This window comes from Anomalospiza imberbis, chromosome 2, assembly GCF_031753505.1.
Source record: "Anomalospiza imberbis isolate Cuckoo-Finch-1a 21T00152 chromosome 2, ASM3175350v1, whole genome shotgun sequence".
NCBI classification, from domain to species: domain Eukaryota; kingdom Metazoa; phylum Chordata; class Aves; order Passeriformes; family Viduidae; genus Anomalospiza; species Anomalospiza imberbis.
Genome location: NC_089682.1, coordinates 56,954,561 through 56,971,054, shown reverse-complemented (window position 1 = coordinate 56,971,054; position 16,494 = coordinate 56,954,561). Strand labels below are relative to the sequence as shown.

General features: G+C 45.0%; 2 protein-coding genes across 6 annotated transcripts in view; one reads left to right on the top strand and one right to left on the bottom strand.

Annotated features, from left to right (window-relative positions):
- The window catches only part of PAN3 (poly(A) specific ribonuclease subunit PAN3), a 114,008-nt gene that overhangs the window by 79,793 nt on the left and 17,721 nt on the right, over positions 1-16,494 (top strand). The window contains exon 20 of one of the 5 annotated variants that reach the window (XM_068181200.1): positions 10,926-10,961. The exons of the other annotated variants lie outside the window; for them this stretch is intronic. Within the exon in view, the coding sequence (XP_068037301.1) occupies positions 10,926-10,946 (21 nt within the window). The 3' untranslated portion in view covers positions 10,947-10,961. Of the gene's footprint in view, positions 1-10,925; positions 10,962-16,494 lie in introns of those variants that run through there. 5 annotated transcript variants of the gene reach the window in all.
- Positions 1,230-16,494, bottom strand: part of FLT1 (fms related receptor tyrosine kinase 1) — a 106,623-nt gene continuing 91,358 nt past the window's right edge. Inside the window, exons 21-30 of the mRNA XM_068181193.1 lie at positions 15,069-15,228; positions 14,554-14,651; positions 13,885-14,007; positions 12,707-12,818; positions 11,020-11,119; positions 9,584-9,689; positions 9,360-9,490; positions 8,876-8,960; positions 7,941-8,032; positions 1,230-3,204 (exon numbers count right to left, since the gene is read on the bottom strand). Coding sequence (XP_068037294.1) covers positions 3,000-3,204; positions 7,941-8,032; positions 8,876-8,960; positions 9,360-9,490; positions 9,584-9,689; positions 11,020-11,119; positions 12,707-12,818; positions 13,885-14,007; positions 14,554-14,651; positions 15,069-15,228 — 1,212 coding nt within the window. The 3' untranslated portion in view covers positions 1,230-2,999. The remainder of the gene's footprint in view (positions 3,205-7,940; positions 8,033-8,875; positions 8,961-9,359; positions 9,491-9,583; positions 9,690-11,019; positions 11,120-12,706; positions 12,819-13,884; positions 14,008-14,553; positions 14,652-15,068; positions 15,229-16,494) is intronic.

Genomic DNA, 16,494 nt, shown 5'->3' with positions numbered 1-16,494 from the left:
GTGTTTAGTGCTTGCCACTCAGAGTGTATCAGATGTCTTAAAACTGAGATATATTGTTCACTAGAATTTTATTAATGCATATTCCTGTAACTCCCAAGTCAAATCCCATCTGCATCAGTTTGATCAGGTCTGCCCTCCTCAACAAGCCCTACTTTTGAAAACTCTGCTCAAGTACCCTTACTTCTATGTTTCTTGAGCTTTTTTTTGCTCAGTAACAAAGTGTTTTAATTTCTCTGGGGGTTTGCACATGGAATCGCAATAACTTCATTTCACGGATTTTTTTTTTCTGTATTTTTAACCAGCAAAGGTTCAATGATTTTTTTGGTGGGATAAAGTCTCCTATATCCATCCAATGCTGACCATACTTATGGAAGATGTAATTTTGTGTAATATATTGTGGATTGTCAATAATCCCTGCAAGTATTTAACATGGAGTCATTATTGATGAAATTGCAGTGTTTTAGGAATGTTATTACATAAGCTGCATTGTTTGATTGATGCACATATCTAGTCTCCAGTTTCCTCCTTAGTAATGTGAAGCAACAGCTACAGAATTCCTGCAGCAATTAATGATCCCATTGTGTTCTGCTTTCCCAGAGAAAGTTTCATCTCCACTTTCTTCCAGCACTTAGAGAGCCCCTCAGATGAATGAATGCTGTTTAGCAGAGAACACTTGATTGAACATCTCTGTGGAGGCAGCATCCACAGCTTCGGATGGATGGGGTGGGGATGTGGGGATTCTCTGAAGAAAAGTCAATACCAAGGCCTAAGGTGCTGCCTGCTGTCACAGTAGCTTCAGAACAGGCTGTGGTGGGGACACCTTAGCTCTGCTGTCCTTTTCTCTGGTGTGCATCTTCTAGCTGCTGAAGAAACCAGGAATGGTGGGTGGTTGGGTGGATGTTTGTCTCCATGTGCTGTTTTGTCTTCCCCCACCATGAAACCTTGCCTCTCCCAGAAGCTGAGTTGAATTTTTGTCTCTAGACAGCAGTAAGCTCTTCCTAAATATGCTGAACCTAGGGGATGTCACCCACACAGGGAGCAGTGACAGGTGTCTCTCACTGTATGGCTGGTTTGCTGTGTGAGAAGTGTGCCTGCCTTCTGTGTGATTATTCCATGTTCTCCTTTGCTCACAAAATCAGCCTGGGGGATGGATGTGTGCCAGATGTTTGTGCTGCCCAGTGCTGACTTGTGTGCCACAGCAGTCGTTGACACTGGCAGAGCTATGACTTTTTTTTTTCAAAAGCAAACTTTATTATTTGAATTTAGTAGTCAAACACATTATATAAAGACAGAAAATGCAAGACAAAATAGGAGTTCTTCACGTCTGAAGACACTTGGGGGTTCATACAGAAGTAATCTTTGTAGTCCAGTTTTCTTAAATATTTATGCACAAAAGCATATTTATATATTTACACTGTGCAAACATGTCCTTTGAGATGCATCATCCTCTAACTATTCTTGCTCAGTTCTAGTAACAAAAGAGTACTGAAACTTTTGTCTTGATCAAGGTCAAATGTACTTTACCAACAAGAGACAGTGCAATAGATACTTAAAACTGATGATCTCTTGTGCAGAGATACTTAGCTCAGAAGTAGTAGTACATATTTATTTTGCTTGAATATCAAAGATAGTTTTTATTTGTAAATATGCAAAAGGTCATTTGCCTTAAAGTCTGTTAGTGGGTTACATTCACAGCTCTTTAGCTGAATTCTGAGAGAGCAAGAGATCATATAACATGTAGCATTTGAGTTAATATATATTTTAGTGGACCACAAGAAGCTGACATTGGACTGTAATTCATTTGGCAGATATCAGTGCTACTGTGTTAAATGTCCAACTCTCATTTCAGTACTGCATTCAAAGGTGAAAGGGAATGGGTGCATCCTAATGCTTCTTGAGCAAAGAACACTCATGACCTTTCTGAGATGCTATACAAAAGTCTGCTGCAAATGAATGATACATTTTTATTCCTCTACGTACTGGTAGCCTAACATGAAAATATAGGTGTCTTCATAGAAAAGCTGCCCTGACTTTACAGATTGTCTTGTAATTTCTAACTAATCTCTTCAAACTCTCTAGTGATCAATTAAAGTTTGTGCAGTCTAGCTATCCTGTCTTTTCAGACAGATTCCCATAAATAAAATATAATCAGTGCAGTGTTAGAAGGTCTGTGAGATTTTGTGGACAGAGCTTGGCTTTAACCTATCTACCTTGTGGTTTGGTTCCAGTGTGTGCATGTTGGCTTACTGACAAAGTGCAAAACTTCAGTATTTACTTGATTTCAGCAGGATTGTCCAAACTGAATTGGTTCCAAACTGAATTCCTTGTTGTTACAGCCCTGGATCTGGTCATAGCTCTCCTCTATCCTTGCCAGTTGTGTTTAGCAACACATTTTAAATTCTTGCCTTGCAAGGCTTCCTACTGCGTCTGCCATCTGGAGCAGTAAGATCCATATAATGCCCCATCCCCATTTAGCTTATTCAGCTTCCCCAGAGCATCAGACCTCCCACAAGTTTCTCAAAGTAGTTTTTATAAAAAATACAGTTTGTGGTCTGTCTCTAGTTTTTATCTTCTTGAAGGCTCCTTTATTTTCCAGCATAACACATACCCTAGCCATGAGATGCAAATACCTCAGTGCCTGGTGCAGATTCCCGGTTCTCTAGGGCTCCCAGCTGCCTCTCCCAGTCAGGACAGAAGTGACTGAAGTCTGAGCAGAGGCTGTAATAATGGCCTTCCAGGTTTTCCTGGATGCAGAAGCACTTGGCATTTTTAGCGAAAGCTATTGATTTTGAGCATTTGGGAAAGTCAAGGTTTAAGCAATAATATTTTGCTTAAATATTTTGAATATGTGTGCTGCAGTCTGTAGAAAAGCAGATCACTGGGATTAAGCCAATGATAACTTTTCAAGTTTTATGATAATTAAAATAATTTGGGTCAGAGTTTTTAAACTGATAGTGTTTCATGAGAACCCGCATGTTTAGATCTTGGCCTAGAAGTACTTAAACTGGTGGCTGAGAATAGTGGACAACAGAATTGTAGTCGGGAGGAGGAGAAGGGCTGGCAATCATTTTCTCCAGCATCGCATACCCACAGGTGTGTCTTCGCTTGGAGTCACTGAGCTGGTCACAGCTGAAACTGCAGAAGCTTCTTGGCTTGGTTATTCCAGAAAGCACTGACTCCTTGCTCCTGCTGGCACTTTTAATGCTGTAATAGAGCAGTGTAATTGTGAGCTTTCTTAACATGTATAGATTTTTGTTTTAGTGACTTGAGCAAAGCTAAGTCACAAGTTAATTCTTATTACATGGTGGTAAGGGCACTGATGCAGGTGGACTCGCTCAGTGGGAGTGCAGAACAGAGGAATGAAGGAGCTGTCCTGTGTTCCCCGTGAGTCCCCTTTAAACAGAGGTGCTGGGAGTGAGCATTGCTGTTAGAAGTGTTCATGCATTGTATCAGTCTTGCTGCTTGAGGGGAGTACTGGGCTGTTCAGCCTAAGGTCTAATTGCTCATTTGTGGCATGTGCTGGGGAGTGAAACTTTATTGCAGGGTGGAATAGTGGGGAGTGTCTCGCAGCTCTGCTGGTATTGAGGCAGTGTATCCCCACATCTAAATGTTTCTTCCTAAGGGAACAGGTTTTTGAGCAGGAGTGAAGTGATGGAAGGTCTCAAACCTTGAGGCAAAAGTAGAAAACTACTAGTGTACATGTTCCCAAAGCCTCATGCTGGGATGAATTTCTAATACAAAGGGCTGATGTTTGTGAGGAAGGGCATGAAGTCTGGCTATCTGCTCTTTTTTGGCTTCTTTTGTCAGCTGCCATGAACTGCTGGTTTGAATTAGAATTTTCCTGTCCCTTAAAAGGGCCAGTTATCCTGTAGGCTGCCTTTTATAAGATATGCTTTACTAAGAGGGGTTTAATGTCTTCTGGGCAAAACCACTTTTAAAGGCATTGTTTGCCTTACAGCACTTTCTCACCCACATTCAGAGATCACAGTGCTTAAAAGGGCTCTTTCATTAATGAAGAAGATTAGGGCAAAGAGAATTTTTACACCATGGAACTTGGATACCAAAGATTTATCTGTAGACAAAGGACAAGCCAGAGCATTTTTCCATCACTGTTTACATCTGAAATCCTAAAGTAAACATACTGGACCACAGTGTCTAAAATTAGATTTCCTCCTCTGTATTTTTAAAAGTTCATGGACAATCCACTCCTCTCCATTTATAAGGTCAGAAACGTTGGCAGCCCTAGTCTTGTATTCTAGAGAAAACATTCAGAGCATCTGTTGAGGCTTGCAGAGCCCAGGGTTTTGCTTTTCATTTAATTTTACACACTTAGGGCTTTTAGTCAAGCTACAGAACTAGTGGCACAGGACCATTTGTGATTACAAGTTCCTCTTAGATGTCAAAGTTTCTCAAATTCTTAATTCAAAAGCCTCTGTGGTTTTTTTTAAGGAGTGTGGTCTCTGTCTTCTGTCCTACTGTAGGAAATTGGAAGGTCTCCCTAAGAAGACCACCCCATTACATTTATTAGTAGATGAATGGAGTTCCTGAGGAGGAGCCCTTGTGATGAGGATTGCAGATGCATCCCATATTTTTATATTGCATCTGTTGGCAGATGGAGAAGTACTTGCCTTGGGATAAATTCTCTAACTATGACAAGGTTAGTCACAGATGCAGAGGACTTCTTGTGATGGGTTTAAAGAGAAATGCCTCTGTGATTTACATTGTAATTGTGAGTCTTCGGGAGTTGGCAAAAGTGGAATGTGCATGACAGTTTCTAAGTCTAAAAACTGTCATGCTTTGATCCTTTCATCATCATCAGGCTTTAGCATCCTGAGATTTTTCTTGTGAGCTAGACTTGGCTTCTGCTTTAATAAACCTTTATACCGGTAGAGCTTCATCTATTAATTTTACCTGGAGTGCATGCATTCCCGCAAAAAACTTTGAGGGAGCTCAAGGAGTTTTGGAATCTGTAGTCAGGTTTAATTTTTAGTCTGAGTTTACAGTCAGTAAAGGCTTCTGTAGCTGTGGACTATCTTCTTGCCAGTCTAGGAATGTAAATTGGAAACTGTGTTTAGTTGGTCTTTAATTGGGATTGTTTGTTGGAGGAAATGGCTGCTGGTTTCTTGCCATGTCCTGGACCAGAGTGAGGTTAGAGGCTGGCTGCAGCTCTTGAGATGCTTGTTCCAGCTCACAGGAGGTGGAATTCTTGCTGGTTTTTTGGCTTTGTAATTTACACTGACTCAAGGGTTTGCCTCAGCCCAAGGATTTTGACTTACTTGGGTTGGGCATTTTCACCACTACTGAAAAGCTAGAAGAGGGTTGAACTTGGGATTCTTTCTACCTGTGAAGGAGCACAGCTCAGAAAACTGCCCCCAAACCTTTCTACTGGGGTCTTTAACCTGAGGCCTTATATTAGGAAAAACTTACTTCTCTTCCTGCTGTTCAGAATATAATTTTTCATCTCAGTGGCATTAGCAAGTCCAAGACACATTGCAACCATTTCTGTTTCATGCTCCTGGCCACCATCTGGGCCTAAGGAGCTCACCAGGGTTTGGGCTGATGCTCTTTCCTATAGTGAAACCAAGGGTGAGCTTTGGCATTAGTGCCCTTCCCTAGGCAGGAGAAGTGGAAGCCCAAGAGGAGGTGCCTCGCCAGGGTCAGTGGGGTACCCCTGCACTCTCAGATTGGCTCCCTGCTCTGCTCTGGGCCTGGCTCTCAGCTTGGTCACACTGAGCAAGCACTATTGCACATGCTGGCTCTCTCCTGCAGTCAAGTGATCAGTTTCCTCTGACACAAACCCTGGGAGTGCTCTTCTGGAGACAGGGTGCTCTGGGTTTGGCTCCTTCCACACTGAAGTTCTTCAGCTCTGCCCAGTATGAATCTTCCAGTGCTTTGTTACAACAAAGGGATCTAACTGTAGGTAAGCTACTGCCAAAGGGAGGTGAAATCCTTCCTCAGCCTGGTGCTGGCACCAGCAGCCCTGACCGTGAGCTGCTACTGCTCACTCAGAAACTGTTCTGACAATCTGGCAACCTGAATCAGCTCCCTGCAAGAAAAGCCAAGCTGAAATGTCAGCACAAAAGTGAAGCACAGGAGCACAGAGCAAGATGCCTGTGATGCAAGGGAAGAAGCAAGACTGTACATCTGCTTAAATCAGTCCCATGTCTCAAACCCCTCCAGGCTCCACCTTGCTCAGTACAAATTTTAGGGGTATTTATTTACTGCTCCATTTAATTTTAAGTAAAGGATTCCTAGCTAAGATGCTACCACTTTTAGGAATGTGTGCAGACTGAAGGGTCACTGCCTGCATTCACATCCATGAGTGCATTTTGGCACAGAGCTACAGTACCACTTGTTCAGCTTGCAGGCCAGATGATCTTGTATGATCTCAGTCAACCACTCTGTTTTCCCAAGGATTAACAGCCACTGTTCAGTTCAATTCTTATCCAAGCATTCCTTTTCCTTCTGCATTTGATAATGCCCCTTAAAGCACTTCCGGAGGGATGCTCGGGACACACTCCATGCATTCCGTGCCATGCAAAGAAAAAGGCATTTCATAAGTTTTGTCTGGGGAGGTTGCCTAGTTGTCTATGTGGCTGACAGCAGCCTTCAGAAATACACAGAGAAAAAATGAGTTAAGCCACTTCTAGGGAACATTACATCCTTTGGAACCCTGTAATATTCACACACACTCTAAGCTCCCTAGTCTCTGGCTCCTCCAAAGACAGCATGCCACAACAGAGCTGAAGCACCATAAAACTGCTCAGGAGCCTATTTTCTGAAAGGTCAAGGCAGGAGAAAGGGTTTCTCAGCATTTGTCTGGAGTGGCTTGTGTTGCCCTGGCTTTGCCACGCATGAGCAGCTTTGCCACTGTAGGCTGCTGCCAGCAGCACGTTTACCCAGCTGTGCTTTCCAGCCCTGTGAGCACGCGCGCTCTCCTACATGTATTTCTGTGCGTTCAACCAACGCCCTCTAAGTCGCTGGAATTTTTCGTGAAGCGAGGCCTCTCTGCCTTGACTGCACGTTTCAGCCAGCTCTGATTGTTGTTTGAGACAATGCTACACCTCCCAGCCTGCCCAACTGCAAGGCACTGACAAGTTTGGCGCTGGCAGGATGGCAGGCTGGCCTTGACCTCCTGCCAGCATGAGATGAACGATGGGTTGGGTCTGGGCAGTCTCCGGGCTGGCTGAGAGCAGTGAGCTGAAAGCAGGACACTGCCAGCTTTGCAGCGGCTGGGAACTGATACAGCGCTGGCGCTGAGAAAATAAACACTTCCCATTTACAGAGAGTTCATGTCAGTGCAACTCATTTCTTAGAGCAGCCCTAGTTCCCTGCTTGGGCAGCTGTCAGGAATTAGGTGGAGGAAGATGGCCAATATATTCAAGTGCTTAAAGGCAGGAAGAGAAGTGAGGCCCTCACATCCATCTATTGTAAAGTTGCCACTTTAGCATCCTGAGCCCATGGGTGTTAAATAGGCCGTGCTTAGCTGAGTCATGGAAAAGAAGGGCAAAAACAAGTACAGGGGGCCTTGTCCCAGCTGGGGTGCCCTTGGGACTTGCAGAAACAACTGCAAATCCTTCACAGCCACACGTTCCTCCTCCCCTGTTATTAAGGGCTTGTTTCCTACGGTTACCTGCCTCCTACCTCAGTTCAGTTCTCTCTGACACTCTGGCATTAAATTGAGCGTTAGTTGGATCAATAAGTGCTAATAAATCATATTGCTCATGTGCATCGAAGGGGTTGAGGGTTATTTGCTTCCTCAAACACATAGGTGTGGAAGATGATTGACTGCTGATTAAACCAAGCAGGACACACCTCAGCAAGAGTGTTTGCAGGGACTGGGGCCACCTCAGCTACTTTCGTAAGGCATGATTTAGCACAAGGACCTTGAATTCTTTTTTTGCCATCTAAAACCTGAGAAGGGAATGTAAAATACAGACCCAAAGAGTGTCCGTTTCTGCTTGCTGCCTGTCCATGTGAAGCGTTTCAGTTCTTCTGGAGCCAGCACCATCCCACTGTCTGCTTGATAATCCTTGAAGAAAAAAGAAAGATGCAGTCCTGTTAGGTGTTAACTGTATTTCACAAAGGACTCAGTTCCTCTTTGGTCTGATTTCCAGCATCCTTCTGGTCATTGATACTGAGACAGCTCTAAGAGACAGCAGCTCTGTGCACAGCAGTGCACAGGTATTTAATGGTGCCTTTCCAAACCACCCATGCCTTGGGGTGCAGCAGACACGTAATGTTAAATGCAGATCTAGGGTGCTAGAAGAAAAGTGTCTACATGCAGTCTGAAGCTCTGGCCAGCCACCAGTTCAACCCTGTGAGGACCACTGTGCCTTTCCCACCTCCTGCTGCTTAATGTCTTCTACTGAGTCGCTAAAAGCCTGCCCCAGCCTCTTAGCCATGCCTGTCCCTACCAGGATTGGGTGTGTGTCCCATTGTTTGGCATGGCTCCAGCTTGTCCATCTGCTAACAGGTCTTGTTCTTACCAAGAACCTCTGATGGAAAAGGGACTCACAGTCCTCCTTTGTGCACTACTATTCAGATGAAAATGCAGATCCAAGGGATTTTAAGTGTGTCTCCCACACTGGTGAGATTCAGGTGGGACTCTGGTAGCTATACCTTGCAGACCTACTGGAACTGACCACTTCTTATCAGGGAAGAAGTGTTTGCAGCCCAAGACATGGCCAGCAAGGATCTCTTACCCTAATCTGTAGGGCAGTGGGATAACCTCTTGTTGCAAGTACAGCTAATCCTGCACCTTGTATCAGTTAGAGCTGACAAAGCAGTAACCCCCCCATCCTGATTATCCCTGTATAAATCTGACACATAAAAAGAAATAAATGGCATATCATTTGGCCCAGGAGTCACTTACATTAAATACAAGCGTTTCCTTCATGGGAAGCTCTTCAAATGTCTTTATACGCTGGGGGGGAGTTATTTTGAAAGTGTTTATGTATCTGTTCAACAAGAGAAGGAGGACAATTTTTGGTGAGAGTGTGACATGTACAAGCAGGAAGTTTTGGATATTTCTCTGTTTCTTTAGGCAGTTCCCAGCTATCTCTGAGGTAGGTCATACAAAAGGGACTTGTTAATCAGACCCCACCCAAATCTCACTCCCCAGTCCTGGGGTACGCACAACTGTGACTCTCACAGTGCCTGTGCCCTGTGACCTGCAGGTCCCCCTGGGCAGGGGCACTCCAAAAAGCCACAGCAATGGGTGACTCAGCAACTGGTGGTACACTCAGGCCACCTGTGGGCTGTCTCTGAGTGTTTTCTCCCACCCAGGTCCAAACTGGGCTATGCAGCAAGCTACCACCCCCAACAAACAAACACGATTTTAATCTTGCTGATCTCACCTGACATTTTCGGTGCTTCCACAACTTGAGCTTGTACCAGGAAAATTTTCATTGCACAAAGGATCAGATGGAGGGGGAGGCCCACTTTCTGTTGTAAATATTGTGCTGAGGGGTATGTAGTCTTTACCTTCCTAAATGTAAACAAGAAATAAAAGCCTTATTCCTGGGTCCACGTGGCCAGTTGCCCCTGCCTCGGTGACAGCATGCACTTGTGACATTAATACCTGCTGGACATTTGCTTGCAGCAGGTCACCCAGCTTTTTCACCAGCTCAGAGAACCGTGGCCTGTCGTTGGGATTGGTCTGCCAGCAGTCCAGCATGATTTGGTAACTGTGAGGACAACAGCAAAGTGAGCACATGGTGGGGTTACAGCTCTTTTTGATCCATGGCAGCGCAGTCTTTGACATCTTGTCATTGATAGACAGAAGACATAGGTAGGTGACTCCTCAACCTGCTTGGTTTTACAAAGATTCTCTCTAACACCATTGAGCCCTCTTCCTAAAAGTAAAGCAGTAAACTTTCAACAAAAAAAAAAAAAAAAGAAAACCTTCCTGCAACATCCTAGAAGACCACATCAAAAGGATAATTGAGCCAACCAGTCATACTTCCTTTTTTCATTCCTAATTAAGCATTAAACCTTTGTATTAAACATCTATTAACTGGCAATGTTTAGGTTAAAGTATCCTAAAGGCATCCTAAGATGACTTATATGGATGTGTCACTTCCTAGTATTGGTTGAGCCGAGCTTTCCTTCCTGCAATAAAATATGTGGAAGAGACAAAAAAAAAAAGGTCTTATCTACTGTCACTAGGATAATAAAATTAGTTAATGGGCAATACTCCCAGATAGGCATGGCTGGCTTGCATCCTTTTCTTCTGGTAGAACTACTTTTTTGTAAGTGTTGCTATTTAGAGTAGTGACACAGCACTCGGGAGGGCACCAAGACACCCACATGTACTTGATTTTGCCTCCAGAGTTAAAATACCCTGGACATGTTCATGGTCCTCAATGATTTGTATCACAGGGTGAATGTTCAGTGTGCTGCATGTGCCTCCCCAGGCAAGGTGCTCTGTCCTGACCCACCTTGGTCTCCAGAAAGGTGTAGGCCATGCAGTAGCACCTTGAGACTGCACCTGAAGGCAGGGGAGCAGGGAGTGACAGCTGACGTGGCAGTAAGGACTCAGACAACCCGGGCGGGGTGGCTCACGTCCCCGTCACCTTCCTCTGCCATCAGACACGGTGTACAGGAAAGGGTGGACCCTCATTACCCGAGTGATTGCGAGGAAGCCTCCACTGTCACTTCCTAAGTCAAGATGATGTTAATAATGTCACATTCCTCCAGCACTTATCTCTGTGCATGACAGTGAATATTAAACCTAGCAAGGAATGAATGACCTTCCTCCTCCTCTTCCTCCTTGCTCAGCTTCCCTCAGAACACAGCCCTGGTGATGCACTGGGCTCAGGTCCTTGTTGCCCCCTACCCTCTCCTACCTCTGGGAGGGCCAGGGGCCAGGATGGGGCGTGCACAAGAAGATACCGATGGAGGATTGGGTTGTTTTTCCTTAGGCTGGCACAGGGTACTTTTAGAGGTTGGAACATCCTCTGCAGGGCAGCCCAGGAGGGTGGGCAGTGGTACACAAGGCAAGTAAAGGCATCTTACATCTCCGCGGTCGCTTGCTCTGGGGCTCGCATTCTTGTGCCTTCCTTCAGCCTGCTGCAGAAATCCTCGTCTATTTGGACTCCGGGGTAAGGAGAGGCTCCTGGAAGTGACATTGGGAGAATGGATACATGCCTTGGGTACCTGTGACCTCGCTGTGGCCCTATGCATCTCCCTCAATCGCTTGGGATGTGCGTCATCCGGCTGCAGAGCTGGGGGTCAGGGGGTGCCCCCCTGCAGGGTCTGGCCCTGCTGGCTGCCACAGGCAGGGAATTACTGCTGGTTGTGCTCCAAGCCCTAGTCTTTGGAGGGGGGGGTAAGATCAAGACCACAGCTATTAGTGGTGCTTTCCTGGCCTGAATAGAAAAAAGTGCACATGAATTTGATTTGAACATTATCCCTTGAAAAGCCAATTTGGACTACTCTAAATTGTAGTGAGCACAATATTAACAAACCTCAAATGCCCAAAATCACCTTGAAGAAAATTGCAATAATTGTTTTAAATGAGGTTACAGTACATTTGCATTGTTTTTCTGTTTTCTGTGTTTTTAGATGCAGCCTGGTTGTATTGTTGGTCTTTTTTTTTTTTCTATAGACAAAAAAATGTCAGGAAAAGGGAAAACGAAAGGGGGAAAAATGACCTTTCATAGAGTCAGAAAGTCACCAGGTTCGAGGAGCTGGAGCTTTAAGAAAAAAATAGCAGGTATTATGAGGCTGACCATAAAATCACAAGAGTTGGCAGGCTGACCAACAACATGTATTTAAACTAATAAATGATTGATTGTCCTGAGAATTGTATAGTATTGTTTCCTCTGCTGTTTGCCTCTTTTGTCAGCCTCTGTGTTGAACTCAATTAAGATTCTTCTATTCTGACAGTCATTGTTGTTCCCACTCAGTGTACATTTTGTATCCTGCCTTTTTCACATGAAAGAAAAGGGAAAAAAAAAGGCTTCACCAGGTTTTAATTTCAGATTGCATGCTCTAGTTCATCCTGCGGCATCAGTGCCATGCTTTTTGCCTGTTGTGTCCAGTAGCCCGGGTGAGGGGGGTGCTGGATCCCTCCTGGGCTGGGGAGACCTCCTGGACTCAGGTTGGAAAGGGGATTGATAGGATCTGAGACATACAAACTGTGGGTTTGGCTTCCTTGCTCCCACAAGAGGAATAAGAAGCTTTTGAGAGAGCACTCAGCTTATGGCACTCGGTGTCTTAAATGCTGTCTGTGGCACAGAGGTGGTGCCTTGGTCTTGGGCAGCTGGTGACCCAGAATCACAGCTCTGTGTTATTCCACAGGGTTCCACATTCAATTAAAATGCTTAAAAAATTGCATGATTTTCTTGGCTAGTGCCATCAGTCAGACAAACACTGTGACTGCTCTGGCTATGCTGCCCTGCTTCTTCTGCCAAGGCTTTCTGCAGGGAAAAGTGGGAAGCTTAGGTATTGCCCATGGCAGAAGTAGCTGGTAAAGTTCTCAGACAGCTGTGCTATCCTTTGAGGCTTTCAGCTTGGCAAATGAGCTTTCAGCGCTATTAAAATCACCAAAATTTCTAGCTCACAGGGGCATGATAATCCCTCTGCTTCTGATTTAGGTCTTTCTGAAACACCTGCCAAAAGATCGTTGAAGGTAATGGATGTTTTCCCCAAGCTGCAGTCCCCACTCCTGTCAAGCTTCTGGGATGCAGAGTTAACATACCCAAGGAAAATATCTCCCACAGCAAGACCCCGAAGGACCACACGTCGCTTTTTGTATTGTAGATTTTATCAAATATGGATTCAGGAGCCATCCACTTGAGAGGAAGTCGAGCCTGGAGTAAAAGGGACAAATCTGACTATTATTTTCAAAGCCTGAAAGATTTTAATCATAGATGAATCAACTATATATTGTTATGTAAATAATTACCATTCAGGCAGGAACCTGTGGGATTTCCTTACAGGCAGTCAAGATAAACCCACCCTCATTCATACGCTTAATAAATTGTTGGAGTAAAAGACTGTTTTTAAAAAACATGTGGCACAAAACACCAGACATTGGAAACCTGTGACCAGGCCTTTTCTTTACAGGGATGTGGGAGTGTGTAGGAGCAGAGGTCTCTTGCCAGCATCAAGCACCAACCATTCGGTAATGATATTGGAGATATTCTGGGGGAAATTTTCCGAGCCAGAATTGCAGGAGCACGTCAGCAACCCTTGAAACCCCCTCAGCACAGCTTGTTAGGGTCTCCTGAGCAGAACCAAAGCTATGTGAACATTTCCCAGCTAATTTGCAATGCTGTAGACCCTGGAAGCTATTTACAGATGTGGGAATAGCTGGCAGGTAGATGAGACCTCCAGAAAGAGACTTTCTGCATGACTGCAATGTCTATACTGAATTCCCATGGCATGGCTGGGTGCAAGCGCAGTTTGCTGGCCCAGCCCTTCATGGCAGGGCTGGCAGGGCAGTCACTGCCTGCTCTCTGCAGCGGGGGCAAAAAAACAACAAATAGGTGCTGGAGGAGCAAGTCCTGCTCAGCTGCTCCACAAGGGTACCATGAGCACTGGGGGGTACACACCTTCTTTTGGAGGGGCTGTTTTCCTTGAAGGAAGTTTACGGAGTCAGGGGGCCATGGTGAGCCAGCCAAGAAATGTCTAAAAAACCAAAGTATTAACAGGGCAAAGCTGTGAAGCAGTTAGCATGTCTAAGCCTTATGGCTGAGGATTGAAATGCTTCCCAGACCCACAACACATCTGGACGGCTCATCTTCACATAAAAACCATGACACAGCTTTTGAGCTCTTAAATTCGGGAAACGTGAACGTCAACAGAACGTTTTGGTGGACAGTTTGAAATGACATGTTATAAACATTTGAGTAAATAAACAGCATCTTGACTTACATCTCCTTTTCTCACATAATCAGGATTCTTATAAATATCTCTTGCAAGGCCAAAATCACAGATCTTCACCACATTGTTCTCAGATAAAAGGATGTTTCTGGCTGCCAGGTCACGATGAATGCACTATAATAAAACAGTTTCACAATCAAATTGCATTTCCTTATTCCTGCCCACAAATTTCCTGTCTCCCATATCCTGTTAAAAATTATTATTATTATTAATAATAATAATAATAATAATAATAATAATAATAATAATAATAAATTTTAGGGAAGTTGCCTGTAGTTTACATGAAGTTACTGTGAACAGCAGTAATTATTTTTTTAAACATTACTAAGTCCAGAAAGTGACAAATTTGAAAGCCCTTTGACATTTGCAGGGAAAGAGCTGAATCATTTGGAGCTCCCTAATATATGTTGAAATTAAAGAAAAGCTACCACACCCAAAAGATCTTGCCCAAATGAATGAGCTTGACCCCCTGCCTTCAGTCATGATCCTGTGTTTATGGACTATGGACACTTGGATAAACACAGTTATATTTATAATGCCAAGAGGAAAATAGCTCTTCCTTTGGGACCTCTCCCAAGAAAGGTGTCACTACAATGTAGACATGAATTCACCTCTGAATCCTGTCCTTCTGCAGTGAAAAACCCTCAGTGCAAAACTCACCTTTCTGGAGGAGAGGAACTCCATGCCTCTGGCCACCTGAAAGCTGTAAGAGATCAGGTCCTCCATAGTGAGGGGCAACTTGTACAGGTCATCAGCATCTGCAGAGGTGGAAAGCAGGGTTTGTAACAAAGATAGCTCACAGGCAGTTGTTTTCCCCCTTTCTTACAGACCCCATTATTCCCATAAATTCAGTCTTTATGGAGGGGTATTTGAAGGTCAACCCACTGTCACTGGAAACAAAAATAGTGCTTGCTTTACACCCCATGCTTTGGACACTGCTGTGTTTTCCCCAAAGATAAGGAGCAGTCAGAACAAACAATCACACATTTTCCTGTCAGATTTAGTAACCCTGGAAATAATCTGTTTTTAAATCTTCTACCCTCTGGACATGACTCTCTGAGCATCTCCCACGGATGTTTATTAGGATGATAAATGAGGAAAAAAATTTCAGGGATTCACAGTATGTTGTAAAAATATCACAGTCTGTGTAGGGACAGGAAGGAATTAATACCTACCCTCCTCGTCCTCCTCCACATCACTCAGACTTTTATCTTCCTGGAACCCAGAGCTCGCAAAGCTCTCCCTGCTGGTGACACTGGCCAGCCTTTGTTTTTTGCGTTCCACTGGCTCAATATCCTTTTTCTCTTTCATTGGCTCTCCCTGCAGAGAGGACTCCTTCAAACACATAGAGAAGAGGTGCTACATCAGAGCAGTGGAGGGGGTGGGGAGGAACCGAGTCAGACTGCTGATGCCTTTCTGCCAAGCTGGTGGTCTCTGTCATGGGTGGTCACATCTCTCATGGGCAGGGGTGTCCAGTGCCACTGTGGTGTGCAGGGGCTGGTGGCAGAGCTGTGCTCCACCAAGGTCATCATCCCCAGAGGACAGAAATTTGGTGGCTTGGGAGCACCAGCACATGATTTTGGGGTAACCAGGGCAGTGGGCTATCTCTGCCGCAGTGAGGATTTGCAGGGTGTATGGATGGACCTGTCTCCTGGGCTGTGCCTCATCTCAGCCTGAAATGAGACATCTGGAAGGGCCCATTTCTCTCCAGCAGACAGAGAAGGAGCATGAAGAAGTGGGTTGGGAAGGTTGTGCCCACAATGGAGGCATCCCAGACCTCTCAAATATCAGCAGCTTTTGGTCCCAACCTGCTTAAGACACCTGTCTCTATGTCCCTGCACAGGGTTTGGTGTGGGCTTGTGAGCCCTTTCCATGAGGAACAAGGGCACTTGGCCTTTGAAACAGCTGCTGTTGGAAGTGATTGTCTCTCTTCAGTGCCTTAATCCAATGCTTTCTTATGGACAATCTTGTGATGGTTTGATGGAACACATGCAACACTGTTTGGAAAAAGCTCTCTCACTGCTACCTGCAGAGCAGCCTGGCTGCCTGGCCATACTCTTGCCCCCTCTTACTTTTCCTCTTGTCCTGCAACCATCTGTATTCCCTGTGCATGCTGATGCAGAGCCAAACTTCCACCTCCTTCCTGCCCAGGCAACCTTCCCAAGGGTGCTGGAGCACTGGGTGTGGGAACAGGGTTTGGGAATGACTCCACTCAGCATGGACCCAGCCCAGCCGTGCTCCCTGCTGAGCATCCCACTCCAACAGCCACATGTAGAAGGAGCCAGTTGCTGTGTCTCATGTGGAGTACAACATGGACAGCCTTGGGAACAGAGACTCAGCAAAGGCCTTTCAGAGGGGGATGTCCTCTCGAGGGGGCTCTCCCACAGATCCCTCCTGAAAAAAAATCCCTGAGATGCTGCTGAGCTTTTGGCACAGCTGAGCAGAGGTTTTGAGACCTGCTGTTCTGTATCCAGGCTCCTAAGTCTCATGTCAGAGCCCTGGATCATTTGGAGGATTTTTTTTCTGGTACAATTTGAATTTTCTGGGGCATTTGGATTTAGGTTTGTAATAAGAAACACATAATGAATTTGATTCAGAGGG